This window comes from Pholis gunnellus (genome assembly GCF_910591455.1).
Source record: "Pholis gunnellus genome assembly, chromosome: 8".
In the NCBI taxonomy this organism is placed as follows: domain Eukaryota; kingdom Metazoa; phylum Chordata; class Actinopteri; order Perciformes; family Pholidae; genus Pholis; species Pholis gunnellus.
In genome coordinates, this window is record NC_136534.1 from 18,350,378 (window position 1) to 18,368,162 (window position 17,785).

The following is a 17,785-nucleotide window of genomic DNA, read 5'->3' on the forward strand; positions in this document are numbered from 1 at the left end:
GCGCCTGCTGGCCTCAGCTGCGGAGCCCGGACTGAGGCTGGAGCTGACGGGGCTCAGATTCAGAGAGGGGCCGAGGCGAAGGGACCCTGGAGGCTGACTCGCTTAAGAAAAAAAAAAAGAAAAAAACATTCTCCCTCATTGTCGAAGAGTTTTAAAACGATATATCTTGAACGAGTGTCCAGTGACGGTCAGGCTGCGGGTTTAACATCAGCTGGTGCGCGCAGCAGTTTTCGGATAATTTCTTGTTTTCCGAGTTTTGCCAGAGGTCGTTCACTGCGCGCAACAACTGCCCCGGAGCTGCGTTTGGATTATTCAACCGGTTTGCCTGTTGTTCCCTAAAACACAGCTTCACTTCGTCAAAAACAGACTTCGTCTCAAAGTTTGGACCGCTGTCAACGCGCACCTCTCCGTGTTCTTTTAGGTAAGTACCGACAAACTCCGTCAAAACCCTTCGCGCGTTTCTTCTCCGCGCACTTTACTCCATTAAGGCTATAATAATGTTGCAGGGGGATATTTCCAGCTGTCTGTCTGTCTTTGTGTATGTCTGTGTGTCTGGCTGTGGTGTGGCGTCTACAAGTCTCGGTGTGAGGCGGGCACGCCAGCTCTGGACGCTGGCCACGGACTGCTGGGAAAGCGCATATGCGGTGTAACGTTGCGCACATTTGTGCGGCAGATACATTGTGGCATTTGCCTAGTGCGTGGCTGAAATAATCCGCCAGTGTGTACCATGATCTACACTTTAAACTGGGTAACATCTTGCTATATGTGGGTCCTTGGCAGCAGAGAAAACATGTTATTCAGAGTCCTGATTTGTGCTTTTGAGACTTTTGTTTTCACATATTTATCTTCAAAATAGACTTTTTATTTATTTTCAGGTCCAGTCTTGACCCAGTCTGATGGCCACAGACTTGGTTCAGGTGTCACCAGTCATGCTGTTCTTTGCAGACTGTTGAACTCATTCTTCACTTGCTTCACAATGCACCTTATTCAAACACACGAAAACCCCACAAAAGTATTTCTTCTTGGCATGCAGAGCTTTAAAAACTGCAGCTGCAGCCTTGATGAATGGGGTCAGTTGGAAGTGTTTAATGCTCAGACCTCCACGCATCCAGGTGGTGGTCATCATCACACCCACCATTAACCCCCGTGACCCCACAGCACCACAGGTGACCTCCAATAAGGCCGCCCGCACTGGTTTCATTCAGCTCTGGTCTTTAAGTGTGGTGGCTCTTCCTTTGGGGAGCTAATCAGTCATCAGATGCCGGAGAGCAGAAACGTGTGTTGATACAGAAAACATTTTCAAACTCTGGAGAGGAGCTGCCAGAGGGTTAGGACTTTGAACTGAACACACATTTTGTGTTTTTCTTTTTTTCGTTATGAGCCAGAAGAAAGGGGCGGTGAGAGTGAATTAAACATGTGGCTCAATAAATGATTCTCATCTTCTCTGTGATGCAGGGATCGAGAAAAAGACAGAAACTGCATATTTTCCGCTTCCTGTCTCACTCTGTTTGAAGGAGCGAGAGGTGAGATTGATTGTGTTACTGTTGCCAGCTTGTTCCTGTGTGTTTGTGCATGCCTTAGTGCCTGCAGATGGGCTGATGGAGGAGTTAACAATGGGCTTTAGTGGGTGTGCAGTGCAGCGGGCAGTCGCCTCTCCCACCCCGTGAACACTGTGGTGGTATAGTTTGTTGGCCGGGGGACTGAGCAGGCAGTCTGGAGGAGGTGTAGCATTGTGCTGGGAGGAGGACGTGGAAGTGCCTGTGCTATTTGCCAATAGATAGAGAGGCAATAAAAGGAAATTTTGTCTCTCCCCACCCCTCCCTCTCTGCCTCTGTAGCAGGGGCATAAAGTAAGGAGGAGCCCTCAGTGTGGATACACAGTCCCTCACAGCAAACTGCCGGATCCCTGTCTAATGGGCATCTGGCTGCTAAGTCTCCCACAGCATCCCACGAGAGCCGTTGGCCCTGCATAGCTGCTTTTTATCAGCTGTGCAGTCCGGCAGAGGAGACGCAGAATATATGAAATAGCTGGATAGACCAGTTATGTGAGTATAATTGCACACGCCCACACTGGGGGGGGGGGGGGGGGGGGGGGAACAGTTATTTTTTTTTATTGATTTGTGTGTCTTGGCAAGCGTCGGAGAAAAAGACATTAATTGCATAATATGATTTGTGGAGAGGTATGTACAGCGCAAAGTAATTTGTCTGACAGTGTCTGGGAAATGGCTGTTTGTTATTTGTTTTGTTCGGTCCTTAGACTCGGCAACAAAAGTCTTGGAAAGATGTTTTTTTTTGAATGGACAAGAAATAATTAACGAGTTTTCTTTGCAGTTTTGCATTATTGCTGTTGGTTTGTTATAAAAAACAACACACCGCGTGCGTGCGTGCGTGCGTGCGTGCGTGCGTGCGTACACAGACAGACAGACAGGCAGGCAGGCAGACAGACAGACAGACATAAGCAAGCATCTGGTCTCCACAATGAGAAGCGAACACTGGTTTGTGTAGTCTGGTCGATCATTGACCTCAGTCTGTTGTCCTATCTGCGTCATTGTTTTGGCGGCGGCCATGCTTTGTGACTTTGTCTCTGTGTTTTCTGCTTGTTGACCTTTCTCAAAAGACTTTTTAGTAGGTGGATAGGAACCCAAAGACGGATCCCGCACAATAACTGAAGTGCATGTTTGGCACGGTTGCCTGATCTTTATGGCGATGCGGCTAGTTAACCAAATAAAAGGGCGCAATGATGATGATGGTGCTTTCCATCCATAAGAACGGCCTTTTATGAGACTTCTCTCACAATGATCTTGTATTGGGCAGCAATTTCGGCTAAAGTCTGTGCTTGTTCGTAATTGGCTCCCGACCGACCGATCGAGGCCATTGGAAGAATTAATTTAGGTCTGAAGACCCAACACAGTTACTCCCCCCTCCCCCATCTCTCTCGCTCTCTAAAGTTCCCAGCAAATGGGAAATGAAACCAATTGATGGCAGGACTCAACAGTCCACCCTGTTTTCCCTAAACCAATTTCCCCTGAAGTCTAGACGGCTGTGCTTTTCAATTGCATTTGTCGTATGTGTGGTCACATGCAGAGCGAGCTCGACGAGACTGTCGGAGAAACGAACTAACGCAGTAATGGGCGGTGACACTTCAAAGCGAAACCCGGGGTGTTCTTAATTTCCTCCCAGTGAATCTCCATCACTGAAGTCCTACCTTCTTTCAGATCCGGCCTCCATCCCTCCCTGACATCAGCACACTTTTGATCCCCTAATTGATCGCTCTCACAATCTGTCTCTCTCTCTCTCTACATGTAACATGGAGCACATATTCTCCTTCTTCATATCTCCTCGTTCCCTTTGAAGCAGCACTAGATGTTTCATTTATCTTCCTCCCCCTGCTCATCCATCTCTCCCTCAGCCTCCCTTCTCCTATCGTCTCTGTGGGACTCCTCATTTATCTGTCTGCGCTTCCCGTCGAGGGTGCCCTGCGTAGATAACAATGTTGCTGCTTGGATGTAAGCAAACGTGGGGTTATATTTTGGCTGCTGGAGTCTTCAAAGAGTCTGTCACACTATCTTTTCGAGGAATCTCAGGACGTCGGCTTGATGCCTCATATTAGCTCAGGAACCTGCAGAAATACCTCTGCATATATGCCCCAAGTGGCCTAAGTGGAGGTGCTAATATAACATGTGTGTATGATATAATTCACTAAGATGAAAAGTACAGAAATGTAGAAGTTGGCAAGTAACACCTCTCTTATGTGTCATTTCTCAACTGTATTACATGTTTTATGACTCATAAATAATAAAGTCCTCTCACTGAAGGAGTTCTCATTGTACTCCTGTAGCACTATCTTACTTTGTTGGACATTTTAAATTAAAAGGATCAAAGTTGAACCATTAGATATCGTGTTTTTTTTTTTCTTGATGTGGGTGTGTTTACTGTTATGTTGATAGCAGCTGATGTAGCCTCGAGCGTTGGTGAGGAGCGAGCTACTGACGTCTGATAATTCTCCCTCTGAAGCCTCAAACGGCTTCAAAAAACATTTCCCACACATGCAGCAGGTCTCCCTGTACCTGTAAACACACTTTGATTTAGGAAAATTGATGAAATCCCCCTTTAAAGCCTATGATGTTAAGTTAATGATCTCATAGGTTAAGGGGGCTAATGGTGAACCCTGTGAGCTGGAACGAACCGTGAACCCCGTGGAGTTCTTTCACACGGCTCCCCAACAACTCGCAGTTGAAGTTATCGCTTCTGGAAAAACCAGACGAACCTTATGAAAGATGGAAACTCTGGCAAACTTAAAAGCCGGTGTGCATGCTCTGTTCTCTCCCTCAGACTCTTTCTTTCTTTCTTATCATTTTTTTTTTCTTTCTTCTCGTCTCCATTCGAATCCTCGCACTCTGGTGCTGTTTTCGTCTTGAAGTGCGAGCACACCGTGCCTCTCGTGGCTCAAAATATATGGCTCCTGGCCAAGTAGGAGCTTTTGAAACCTTGTTGGAACATGGACGAAAGAAATTGTGTTCAACATCAAAGGTGAACATCTCTTGTGCCTTCTCTTCGTATGATGCATGTGTAATTTGTAATGAAATCCCGGCTGAGTGGGGCGGACCTGTCTGTCTCTCCCTCTCAGGGGTTTGGAAAGGCATATTAGCATCAGGAAGCTGTTGTGTGATGTGCAATTTAGCTCTTTTTAGGAGGCTTTTTGCTGGGAGGGGAGGGGGAGGACTGCAAGTGTGATAGAGGTATCTGCCTGTGCCCGAGGCTTTCAACTGTGTGTGTGTGGATAGGGTTTCAGCAAAGCCCAGACTTTTATATTAATCAGGTCACACCTTTTATATCTTTTGTTTCCCCACTGCAGTACATTAAACAGCTCAAAGACATCTTTAAATTGTTTCTCTCTGCTCAGCGGTGATTCATTACAACGGAGAAGAAGAAGATGTGTGAGAGGGCTGGGCTGGGCATGGCTGTTTTTCTCACTTTGCCTCTAAATGCTGAGTCTCACTGAAGTCATTCCTGTTTGACCTGGTGTCTCTGGTTTCTCTTTCTGCTCTGTTCCACTCCATACCGTCCCCTGCTTCTCACCCTCCCTCCCTTTCAATAGCTGCTCGCTGGGTTGATAATTCTCACCCTCCTGCGGGCAAAGAGTTGCCTTTGTCCCACGCTCGCTCTGTCATTCTGAGTCTTTTCGTTCGGTTACTGGAGGGGATTTTTCACCCGCACGGCATTCTTCTGTCATCCTGTATCTGGTTCAGAGGCCGTTTTCTCTCTGGCCATTGTGAGAGTCGCACTGTGCTGTCACATGCCTCCCCCTTTTCTCCTTTCGCCCCATCCTCCCCTCTGCTTCTCACTTGTTCTCTGACAGGTGGCAGTGAGACTTTGCAAATTGAATTCAGGCACTTGGGCTGCGGCTTGCCGTCACACTGCGGCCCTCAGACGGCCTCGGTGTCAAACTAGAAGCGTACACGTACTCTCTGCTGTCATATTAACATGCTAATGCTTCCACATACCTGCTAGATTCTCATTAGAATTTGTACACACATGCTTCAGCTCGGGTCAAACTCTGAGGTCATTTTCCCCTCGGTAGTGGTGAAGTTTTCATGCAGCAGCGTGAAACTCTCTAACTTTTTAGCATAGCTGGTGATAAAGGTATTTCATTAACTCACTTTCACTAGGAAGTGAAATGCCACTCCTTTCATTCCAGATGCATTATAGAGAGACAAAAAGAGCTCAGAGGAGTTAAACTACATGCACTGACTTGTATGCAGCTGCAAAGCGCTGAGAACCAAAAACCTTTTTCCAGTTGCTGTCACTCAAAAAACAGTTTCCCAGAAGAACTTGTGAGACACTCTTTTTTTCTGTTTTTCCTTTTTGTGCACAGAGATGACTCCGCTCTTTGATTCAGATAATGCAGCTAATGAACCGCCCACTTAGTGTAGATCCCACTGATTGCCAGAGGTGCTCACATTGCCTTCGCTTGCTGTTGTTATTTCTTGGTCTTGTGCTCACTGTTCTTTGTCACATTTCGGCTGTCACCTGTCATCTTTTGTTTCATTGTCGTTCACTCTTTGCACTCTTGTGCCTCTACAGGCAATCTGCTCTCATCTGTGTTACTGTTTATGTATACGATCAGGCTGATTTCCCTTTGATTGCTTCTGCAGATGCCAAGTTATTGGAGCACAATGATGTAATCCAGATGCAATATTTGTGTTTGGACTGCAGGCGTGTAGCTGCAGGCAGATTTAGGATCTACCTGATTGCGGCTTTTTGATTTGTAGACAAACCTGCAAAGGTCATATTTTTATTTTATTTTTTCTCACGTTCTTAATTGGCACGTAGGTTGGACAAATTTGCTGCCAAAAATGAACATTACCAGAACAAATATACAGCATTGCTCTGAGAGCTCTGGAACATTGTGTGCAGGATGCAGAAGAGGTTCTGGATAGACTGTACACTGCAGAAAACCATTTAGACACCTAGTTTGTTTAGGCAAGACCCAGATCATTTGTGCAATTATTGTTTTGAATAATTCCAAACATTAAGCCTGGTTTGTAAAACTACTACGCAGGAAAGACCAGGAACTAACTGGATTTTTGTGGCCATATTTTAGATTTTGAACAGTCTGATAGATATATTGGCTGATATCACGTAAACGTCTTAGATAAGGATCCCTTGAATATGTTTATTAAAGATTTGTGTCCACTACATGTACTGCCCAGAACATTTTACCATTGAAAAGTAAACTACTTCTTACTTGTTAGTACTTGTATATCAGCAATAAGCTAATATCAGCTGATATATTGCTCTAGCTCTGAACAGTATCTCCAACAAACATGTACATTATGATCGTTACAGCCACAGATTACCCGCCTCCACCAGGCTCTTAAGTAATCACCTTTTTGAACTGTCTTGGATAAAGGTGAATATTCTGTGTATTATATACATTTGACATGTATTATAAACGTGTCTATAAGTGTGTAGGCCACTTGCACAGATCAAGTTCCGATCATGTTTCTAGAAATATGTGTTTGGTGAATTGCTTTGTCTCTACAGTTACACCAAAGGTTTGCGTGGCCGCTGTTGATGAAGGCATTCTTCATTTGCCAGACCAGCCGAGGGTAATCAGCCATCATTTGTCTCTGTCCGCCATGCAGATATGCTGAGCAAAGCTGCAACTGAGCGGCCAAGTGGACCTGTGTCCAAGTTTAAAGCGGGCAGCGAACGAGGGAGGAGATGGAAGTCTCGCTCTTAAGTTGTGCTCGATTTCGGCTTTGTGTAGCCGTATGCCAGTTCTTTTTACCTGTTTTTGCGCTACCCTCGAGCCTCGGCTCATGTGAACTAAAACCGCGTTAGCTTGTTAATTAGATTTGTTAAGACCTGTGTTGTTGCTTTGTCTGTGTGTTTTGAACCGGGTATTTTTGGGGTGAAAGCTGAGGTGTCTTAATGAGTCATATGATGTTCAGCACAACCTAACTATTAACAGGTTTTTTGTTTTTTTTTACAATCCCCTTTCCATGCTTCCTTTGCTGTTTCATCGTGATTCACCACCTACTTCAGTCACATGACACACTTTCTCCTTCTCTTGTTGCTGCTGTTTTAATTTGTTTTTCTGACTCGACCTTCTCCTTCAGCTCTCATTGCTCTGTTTAAGTGACTCATCCATTCTTCCCTCCTGCTTCCTCAACCTCCGGTACAACTCAGGAAGATCAGATTCCACGGTCGTGACTGGCACTTCCTTGTATAGATGAATGTTGTGACACACAGCTCTACGATTTGGTGACTTGTATGTGATCAGCACTATGACTAACAGCGGGGCATATCAGACTTACCCCGCAGCTTCCTCACGTATCATGGATCATTTGTTGATGTCAGTGTAGGTAATTATTAGAAGTGCACTGCCTTAATTTTCAGTTTTAAGAGCTAATGTCCAGACTCCTTAGTTTCCATCCTCGCTGACTAATGGGGAGTAGCTTTGTTGAATGGAATTTTAATATTTAACCAAAGCAAGCTAAAGAAAATTCATTCAAGATGAAAAAATGAACCCCATGGACAGACTGGTGCAGCCAAAAAGTTATGCCTGCCCTTCCCACTGAGCAACAGATGTAATTTCAGCATTGCATGATTCATTTAAACCAGGATTTATATATATATATATATATATATATATATATATATATATATATATATATATATATATCTCTACATATCTACAGACAAAAATATACATTTACTAAACATATTTTCAAGGTGCTCAGTGGGTTAGAGTGGGCCTGTAGTAATAAGGAAACAGTAGCCCCGCAGGGATCAGCACACAGCAACAAGCCTGTTTACAGGAAATCCATCAAATGACCTTGTTTCAAAGGGTTGTGGAGCTTAAGATTAATCCAGGCTTCCTACTCTCCAGGACTCGGAGGGTAGTGGTGCGTACGATCTCACCAGAGTCCTCGCACACTGATGGAAATCTAAAACAAAGAGCTCACTACGTTTTATTCTCCCAGCGGCCTTCAGCGTGTAACTCTTATGTGGCTGTGATTGGAGGCTCCACACAGGTCTGTGAAAGGACAAAAAAGAGATTATGAGAAAGAAACGAGGCGTAAAAGTTTAAACGTGTTAACTACAAATGCCTTCTATCACTGCTGACCATTATTCCAAAAGATGCAAAACAGTCTAGATACATTTTGTACCATGTGTGCAGCAGCTGGATTCACCTGGCACATAAAACATACTTATGATGGGTAACTCATCATAGTCAGCGTGAGGTATCAGTTTATTTTGTCGGCATTAAGTGATCATCACACATGCGGTTGAGGGAAAGGTGTATTTACAGCCATGAATGTCATTGGTTTTACAGGTAGCGGAAAGGTTAGCAAAGTGATTACAATTCATTCTGTGGGGGTCAAGAATGTATGCTCCAAATTTCACGGCAATCTGTCTTTATAGTTGTTTAGATATTTCAGTCAGGACCAGGGGTGACTACTTCAACAACTCTCAACCAACATTAGTACGTTTGGCTGCCAAGAAGCATGTCATTCAAATGACTTGTTGTTCCGTAACCAATCATTGTTAAAAGCATATTGCAAGTTTGCTAGTTTCTGACTTTTGAAATATTGCTGTTCAGCAGCTCTGTTGAGTCTCTTTTTTTTTTTTACCGTAATAATAAAAAAGAAAAGTGGACTAAATAAAGAATGTGATGGATTACCTCTCCTAGGTTTCAAATCTCTGTGAGATGATTCCACACTGTACTGGCACAGTCTTAAACTAATGGCTGTATGAACTGTAAAAGCCAATAGTAATGACATTCTCTGCAGTGATGTAAAGTGTACACAATTTGCAGTTAATGGGCTCTGTGAACCAACCTGAATACAATCCTTTCGGTCACTTTGGACTCGCTTCATTAAACAACTGGAAAGAATAACGAATGCGAAACGTTTGTTTCTGACACGAGGGGGCTTTCTAGAAAAGACTGTAACTAGTGCCAAAGCAGCCCTGCCAGTTTTTCACTGAAGCAATCTAATTATAGAGGCTCTGGCAAACGGTCTTTAATGATGCAATGACTGCAGACTGAAACCGTTTTTCCCCGTGTGTGTGTGTGTGTGTGTGTGTGTGTTTCTTTGCTCTCGACTCTCTTGTCAGTTGTGTTTTGTCGTGCGGGACAGGAACAGCAGCTGCTCATAAGTATTCATTAGTCCTGCGTATGGATTAGCCGAGACAAAACGTTTTGAGTGTAGATTGGACTCCACACGCTGCTGCCTCCTCCAGAACACAGCAGGTCCTCCTGCCTCTCTCTCTGAGCACTAACCACAGCTGTTCGGCACCACTTGACTTTTCCAACAACAATGTTCTCTGATGGCTGTGGCCACTTTTTGTTCCAGCTCGCCAAAGCATTCGTCTGGCGTATTTTCTCCGTCTCTCTCCGTGGCGAGTTGGATATAAAGGTTGTTTCCCCTTTTTCATTGACAAAGCGGTGATGAGACTCTGTCGAGGATGATGTTTGTTGATATCACAGTGGTTGTTATGGCCCAGTCATTCGATTTTCAGCTCTTAAGCAGCATATTTCAGCATTTTGCCATCTGGCGTACTCGCACACATACTTACTCATTTGGACAACTTGTGAGTGTTTTTCTGCAGAGAAAGAAATAATTTCAGCCTCTCTCTTCCTTTCCCCACTTGAACACGTGAGCTATGTATGGGTTGTGTCTCCCGTTCAGGACAGCTGCACTGGCTGGATATCCCTGAGATCGCCTCTGTGCCCACATACGCGACCCACGGACCCGTGCATACACACACACACACACACACACACACACCGTGCGAGGCCATAAGTCACCCTCTCCACACCACCTCCCTCCTCCCAAACACACACACATGTACCCATGTCATCGCTGCTCTTGTTCTTCTGTCTCCGCCCTGTTGTGCCTGAGCTAACTCTACTCTACTCTACTATTCGCTCCGTTTCCATACATTCCCGACTCCCTCGACGAACACCCCCCCCCCCCCAATCTTCTGTCACTACAGCTGTGTGTCAGCTGTCGGCCTGTCCCAGTCTAGTCGGATAGATGAAGCCCAAACACAGAGGGCCTACAGGGAAGACAGCCTGGCCTCTCGGTCTCTCCCAGCTGTCACTCCCGCCTCACACTTCCACTTATCATGAGGTTTCTTTCCGCCCTCTTGCTTCACCACTGGACGTCTCAAAAGTACAATATGCACGAGGGATAGAGCAGTGAAATGTGTTTATTCTTTCACATATTCTTCATCACATATCACATATTCTGTAATTTTGTTAAGATCTACGCTCCGTTGACAGTTTGTTACTGTCGGTGCATCTAGGTTAAACTAATTCTAATACAAGAGTCCTGTAATAAAATCCTACTTTCATGAAGGTTATAATGTTCAGTTTCTGTTTAAACTGTAGAGGAGAGGTGTTGATTCAACTTCTGATAACTTTGGAGGCAGCAGTTTGTCGTTTCATTGAATTGCCTTGCGTTGTACTGAGAAATGTTGCTCTTGTTTTGTCTTTCCCTACATAACCTACATTTTAGAAACACCTCCACCAACAGCTCCTTTGTAATGATCATTATTTGAATCACCCGCTCTCACATTATAACCTTCATGAAGGTAGGATTTCACAACAGAACTGCTGTATTAGACATTAGTGTTAATGTACCTAATAAACTGAGTGTGGGTGTTTTGTGGATTTTTTTTAATTCACTCAACATCACACACAAAATGTCTGTGATGTGCCGTGCAATTCACTTTGCACTAACCGTGCACAGACCATGTTTGCGTCTCCATTAACTCAAAAGACTTTGTCGTCTGTTCCTCTCTCACACTCAATGGCTTTCATTTCTCCAACCTTTGCAGCTTCATCGGTTTATTTATTCCAAACAAGCATCTCCGACCGGGTGCTCCAAATTATACTCCGTGTCAAACAGAAGGAATAAAGACATCTCTCGGAGTAAATGGAGTCTGTTAATTATACCATCTTCACTTAACTTTGTTTGTACCCTTTCTAAAGGCAGCGAAGTATTATTGTATCATCGCGTTCTGCTGCCAGAGAGAGAAACACATTAGTGTGTGAAAGTGGCCTTTGTCATACGGCTCTGTGCTTGCTCCCACTGGGATTCGGTCCATTGCTGAGCTCAGCATGCAAAGTGTAGAGAAACAAATGACTGTGAGATATGCTGTGTGCTTTAAACTAAGAGGATTTGATTGAGAGAGCTGAGTTAACGATGGAGAAAGTGAGCCAGGAGCTCAACAGCCTCAGGCTAGAAGAAGTGTGTGTGTGTGTGTGTGTGTGTGTATAATATATATGCGGGTGTGAAAATAACATAATTTGTGGTTTGATGGGGGTTGGTGCAGACAGGAATCCTAAAGTGGATGTAAATTTAAATATCTCTTTCTCTGCCACAGGTATGCCTTTGGACATCAGCGTGTCCCCGGACAGGTAACCAAGTGTGTTGCTGCTGTCATGGCCTTGCCAACCCCGCCGCTGTTTCCTGTCACCATGATCACAGTCCTGGTGGCGCTGGTGTCGTCTTCTGGGGACCATGAGTGGCACTTTAACCCAGGTAGGATGTCGTCTACGCCCAAAGAGAACATCTAAATTGGTGATGGATGAATTGTAACCCAAATTCTGTGTTTTTTTTCTTTCTTTCTTTGACTTCCCAAAAAGAATGCCACAGCTTGGCAGTTGGCACATTACAAGGTTTTTATTACCATAAACTCAGACGTGATTCCACTTTCAAGCCCTTCCCCTCTTTTTTTTTCCCCCCTCGCGTCCTCGTGTCCACTGGGCACAGCCATCGTCCGCCCTGCTGCGCCGACATTCTCCTCACATTCTCAGATCAGTAAGGCTCATTCTCTGTCCGCTATCAACAGGCTATCCTGTGTCCTCTCCCTGTCTGCCAGCCAGTCGTGTGTAATGGGAGAATGAGATAGCTAGGCCCCCCATTCTGCTTGCCAAGACCGCTAATGCACAGGCAGCTCATGAAAGTGTCAGTCAAAATGTCGGGGAAGGGAGTGAATGAGGGGTTAGTGAATGAGAGCCAACCAGGTGTAACCAGAGGAGACTGTTCCTGCCTGCAGCAGCTAGACTGTATATGTGACTAGGCTGCAAATATTGATCATTATTTTAATGTGTTCTTCTTCTTCTTTTTTATTATTCATCGCCTAGTTGATAATATTTGAGAAACTGGATCCATCAAATGTTTTGATTTTTTTTTTTTTGCTTTATTAATGACTCATCTGATTAATAGATTATCCTAATTGGAGCCAAGACAATCACTCGATTAATCAATTAGTCAATCATCTAAAACATATCTGTTTGTTTTTAGGCATGCTAGCAGCGTAGCTCTTGTGATGATTGTCTGTTGAGCGACCAGTTGATTCATTGACTGATCGTGTCTGCACTACATTAATGTCGGATTAGATTGATGGAGAAGAAACCGTTAGAGAAAGATGAACAGACTGATACGGCAGACACAAACTTTCCTTGTGAAACGCCTGCATCTGTGTTGACAGTGTGAGCAGGAAGGTTTGGTGTGTGGGCCAAAGTTTTATTAAAAGAAACTGTCAAGAAGAGAAAGTAAAAGCAGAGGACACACAGAGCGATAGACGCAGACAGAGAGGTGAGAAGATTGCAGATGGCGGGGTGTTGACTGGCGATGTGTGGCGATGGTGATGATGTAATAAAATGAGCACCTGTCTGCAGGGTGTGGATAAACTGTGTGTGTGTGTGTGTGTGTGTCTGTGTGTGTGTGTGTGTGTGTGTGTGTGTGTGTGTGTGTGTGTGTGTGTGTGTGTGTCTGCTGCACCCGTTGGGGTTTTTAGGGTTTGTCATTCAGCCCAGCATTCCTGTTCGCTGACTCAATGACAGAAACTGAGTCAGACGCCCACCCTCCCCCGCCTCTTTCTGTCACCCTCAGCCTCCCCTCCATATCACTGTCACTCAGTACTACTTTCCACTTTATCACTACCCAAACCCCCCCCCCCCCCCCCCCTCCCCCCCCCAGCCTCTCATCCTCCCCCTCCACCATCTCCTCCTCACGACTGACTTCAGAGCGGATGGCTGGGTCGTTGGGTAATCCATGCCTGGGACCACGCTGTCTGGATCATTTGATAATGCTGCTGCTGGACTCGAGTCACAGCAGATATCTGAGACCTGTCTGTGTTCGTTCAGTCGCCCTTGGTTTCTCTGTCTCTTTTGTTCTGTTCCTGCAAATCCCCGGGCAGTGGTAACCGTAACAGGGTCTGTGCAGGATCGCTGGAGCCCTGAGGAGGTGGCTTTGTGTGGGACGGAGGGCTGGGGCTGGAAAGACAAAAGGAGAAAAATCAAAAAAAACAGGAAAGGTGTAGTCTCAGACGACAAATCACGGGATCTCGCAGGAGACACTGGATACACCACACTCTTCAGATTAATTTTAATGACCATCTTTACTGTTTTGCTTTTGACAGGACGAAGGGGATTCACAGGAATAAGTGATGTAAAACACTGCCATTACGTTTCACATGAACTCATTAGTACAGAATCTCCTCGAGAGATGCTTTAACAAAATAAGAGGACGGGAACAGTTATTGTGGAGTTTGGTATTTCTTCTCTCTCCCTCTCGCCGTCTGTGTGGGTTATGAAGCATGAAGTCCGGAAGTTTTCCCAGAGATGACATAACAACATTATGCTCCGTGACCAATAATGGCTGCTGACGCTCTAATGGAAATATTAAGTTTCCCCTTGGACATATGAATGAGAATGTTGCTCATGTGTGTCTCTCTCCCACTTTCTCTTTATCGCTCTCTCTCTCTCCTTCTCTCTTTTCCTCAATCTTTCTCTTGCAGCTCAGTGTCGTTACGCCCTCGGGATGGAGGATGGCACCATCCCAGACTCTGACATCACTGCCTCCAGTGCCTGGTCAGACTCTACTGAGGCCAAACATGGAAGGTAGGAAATATATGCGTGCGTGCGTGCGTGCGTGCGTGCGTGTGTGTGTGTGTGTGTGTGCGTGCGTGTGTGTGTGTGTGTGTGTGTGTGTGTAAGGTAGAAAGTTACGAAGTACATTCCTCCCACCACAGTAATCAAGTGTACTTTGTCTGGTTACAGTCTGAAAACTGTAATTCTACTTCAATTCAACTTATCATCAGGCTGATCACGCCCAGCATCACTGCTGCTGTTTCACCTGTAACCACACCCAACAGTGATGTCACGGTGTACTGAGTACACGTCTACATCACTGCCGCGAAGGTCTGCCGAAAACACGTTGAGCTAGACTACTTGCTAGATTTTGTTTAATTTTCTTTAAATAACGATGAAGTTTCATTTGAAGGACAATATTATTTTGGCATTCATTCGATTTGGGATAAACTGCATTAGCATGAAGGTAACATTGACATGAATTAATGCTAATTGGTGTTCATACTATACAGAGATGAAAGGAAACCCTTGGAACAGATTACATTCAGATTTCTAAAGCTTAGCATCATGGTTAGGAAAACGATTAGCTGTGATGTAAAGTGTCTGTTATTGGAAGTAAATAGACGAAAACAAGCAAAAGCACAGATAAAGCCCTCTACATTTGGCTTGAAAGCTTTCAGTCAGTTAAGAAAGCGTCTTGTATAGAAAACATAATTGCTACTTTGAGTTGGATGGTACTTGATCGGGTTTATTTAATAGCTTGGTCCCACATTTGTTCAGCGCTTTATATACAGTAGAATATGTTATGTGTAACAAAAATGATAATTTAGTCAGATTTTTCAGGCTTTATTTACATTTACGGTGTTGACATTAAAACAGTCGGGGTCAGAATGTCACATTACCACATTGCCATTTCACATGACGAGTAACTTTTAGTCAGAGTGGCCTTTAAATCAACTACTAATATACTGATCTACTTCTACTGGAGTAAACGTTAAATGGAGTAACTGGAGAAATAACATCATTTAATACAGGCACACATACACGCATCACTGTGGACTATTGGGTTTGATTGCTTGCTTTATTTTTAGTCTGTTTGCACCACGCTTAAGTAATTTGTTCAAGGCCTAATAGTAAAACCTTTGTAAAACCTTCTGGGTTATTATATTCCCACCATGTCTGTCTGGCAGTGAGGTCAGATATATGAGAGCCAAGTCAAGACTGCTACACTCTCAAGCCGTGCGTGTGTGCGTGTGTGCGTGTGTGCGTGTGCGTGCGTGTGTGCGTGTGTGTGTGTGTGTGTGTGTGTGTGTTAATTTGTCTTCATTGGTCTGTAAGGGCTGGGTCTGTTGGCAGAGTGTCTCACCATGTGGAAATGATTATTAGCCCAAGCTTTTTTTTGTAAGAGACATCGGGGAGAGACTGAGAGAGAAAACAAGTGAAAGGTGGATCACTGCGATGGTGCGCTGAAAGCTGCAGAGAAAGTAATCTGAAAACAGGGTTGGAGGGAAGGTGTAGGGTTAAGGGAGGGTTGCTGAGCCGGTAGGTATTAAGTAGCTGTTATTACTCTGAGGGAGTGAAATATCAGCACAGTGTGAGGGAGTGGAGAACAGTTGGAGGGAGAAAGCAGAATTGAGAACAACGTGGAAGGGATGAATTGCTGGCTGGTATTTAGGTAGAAGGCAAAAGACGGAGAAATTAGTTATTTGGCAGACCAGCGTGCTGTAACGTTAACCCTGCTGGCTGCTGAACTGAGCTCTGCCCAGCCACCTCCCTCCCCTCTCTCCCTCCTCATCCTCGTCTCCCATCACAGGTCACTATGTGGAGCACTAATGTGTTGGTATCATCTCACGGTTTCCGGCTGCATGATCTCACCCACTGAGGGGACTGATTGAAATACTCGCGCGCCACTGTCAGTGTGACCGAGTGGGTATAGTGCTTTGTTTTGGCGGCGTGAGCAGCAGCTTTCATTTCGAAGAGAAGCGCCACAGTGGTCGGAGCGTGGTTGTGGCCTGGCGTCGGTTCCAAAGCTCCTCGTACGGGTTTGTCCGACGTCACAGACACACCGAGCCAAGTCAGTGGTCTCTGTGTGGCCAGTGTGTGGTGGCGGTGTGGACTTTTCTTCTCAGGCTGGATTGACGAAGGTCACGCTGAGTGAAAATGTTTTAGTAGTGCTTGTGTGTGTGTGTGTGTGTGTGTGTGTGTGTGTGTGTGTGTGTGTGTGTGTGTGTGTGTGTGGTCCTGGCAGGCCCAAGGAGCTGCGAGTAAAGATTGGCCCTTACATTCTGCATCTTGTTGTGAGGTTTAAAGAGCCAGTTATTTTCACTCTGCTCCTTTCATCTCTTTTCTTCTCTTCATGTGCAGTCTCGCTCTCTCTCTCTCGCTCTCTCTCCTGCCTGCTGTGCGCCTTTAGCCATAGCCAGGTTTTTCTCTCTTTCAAACAACATTGCCCCATTTATATGTGAACGTTTGACTGCTGTGGAATCAATACGTTTGGTGGTAGAGGAGGGTCGCTCCGTTTTTTTATTGAATTCTCAGTGGTATCGCAGCGTGTTGATGTACTCGGTCTTGCTGTGGCTGTGTTTGGATCTCTGCATGGAAATGTTTTGGTGTGGGACTGGGATTTGGTGAACTTTTATGTTTGTTATCTTTTCTTTTGTCATCCAACATTTATAAGCCTCTGTTTCTCGCAGGTTGAGCACTGGAGAGGGGGATGGAGCGTGGTGTCCTGCAGAAGCCGTTTTCCCCAGTGCATCACAATACCTTCAGGTCAGATCCCCAGTTTACTCTGCTCTGATTCACACCGTTACATTCTGGAAGTAATGCTCAGTACAATCGTTGTATTGGGACTAGTATAATAGTCACAGGTTTGTTCGATGATTCTTTAAGAACGGCTTTAATTCACTCAAGGCCAGGATTTAGAGGGACTTTAGAACAGCTGCGATGAGTTGAGAAATACACTTTCTTTTTCTTGCTGAGAGTTAGATTGATACCGCTGTCTGTTTATCTGCCCACTAAATATGAAGCTAGAGCCACAAGGTGGGTAGCTTAGCAAAAAGACTGGACAGGATGGTGCGTCTTCTCAAACGAACACAAGGAGATCAGTAAGTCCTAAAAAAGAGAAGTTGGTCAAGGCCCATGGCTGTTGAGCAGCAAGCTTCAACAGGAAGCTCCTCCTACAAACAAAACAAAGTCAGCGCATAAGACTAATAGTATAAGTTTGGGGTACTTCAAAATACTTTTCCCCGAAACATTGACACCCCCCCCCCAGAGATGTCAACCTACTCCTTTAAATCTACCTTAACATTTAGAAGTCTACCAAATTCAACTTTTTTTTTTTAAATGATTTTCCAATATCATTCTTTTATCTGTATCTCAATCTGTTTGT

The 17,785-nt window shown here is 44.8% G+C and overlaps 1 protein-coding gene across 4 annotated transcripts in view; it reads left to right on the forward strand.

Moving 5' to 3' along the window:
- Positions 1-17,785, forward strand: part of ddr1 (discoidin domain receptor tyrosine kinase 1) — a 36,404-nt gene continuing 18,619 nt past the window's right edge. For all 4 annotated transcript variants that reach the window (XM_079164266.1, XM_079164267.1, XM_079164269.1 and 1 more), the window contains exons 1-4: positions 1-421; positions 11,904-12,061; positions 14,325-14,427; positions 17,091-17,166. In XM_079164266.1, the coding sequence (XP_079020392.1) occupies positions 11,962-12,061; positions 14,325-14,427; positions 17,091-17,166 (279 nt within the window). In that variant the 5' untranslated portion in view covers positions 1-421; positions 11,904-11,961. The remainder of the gene's footprint in view (positions 422-11,903; positions 12,062-14,324; positions 14,428-17,090; positions 17,167-17,785) is intronic.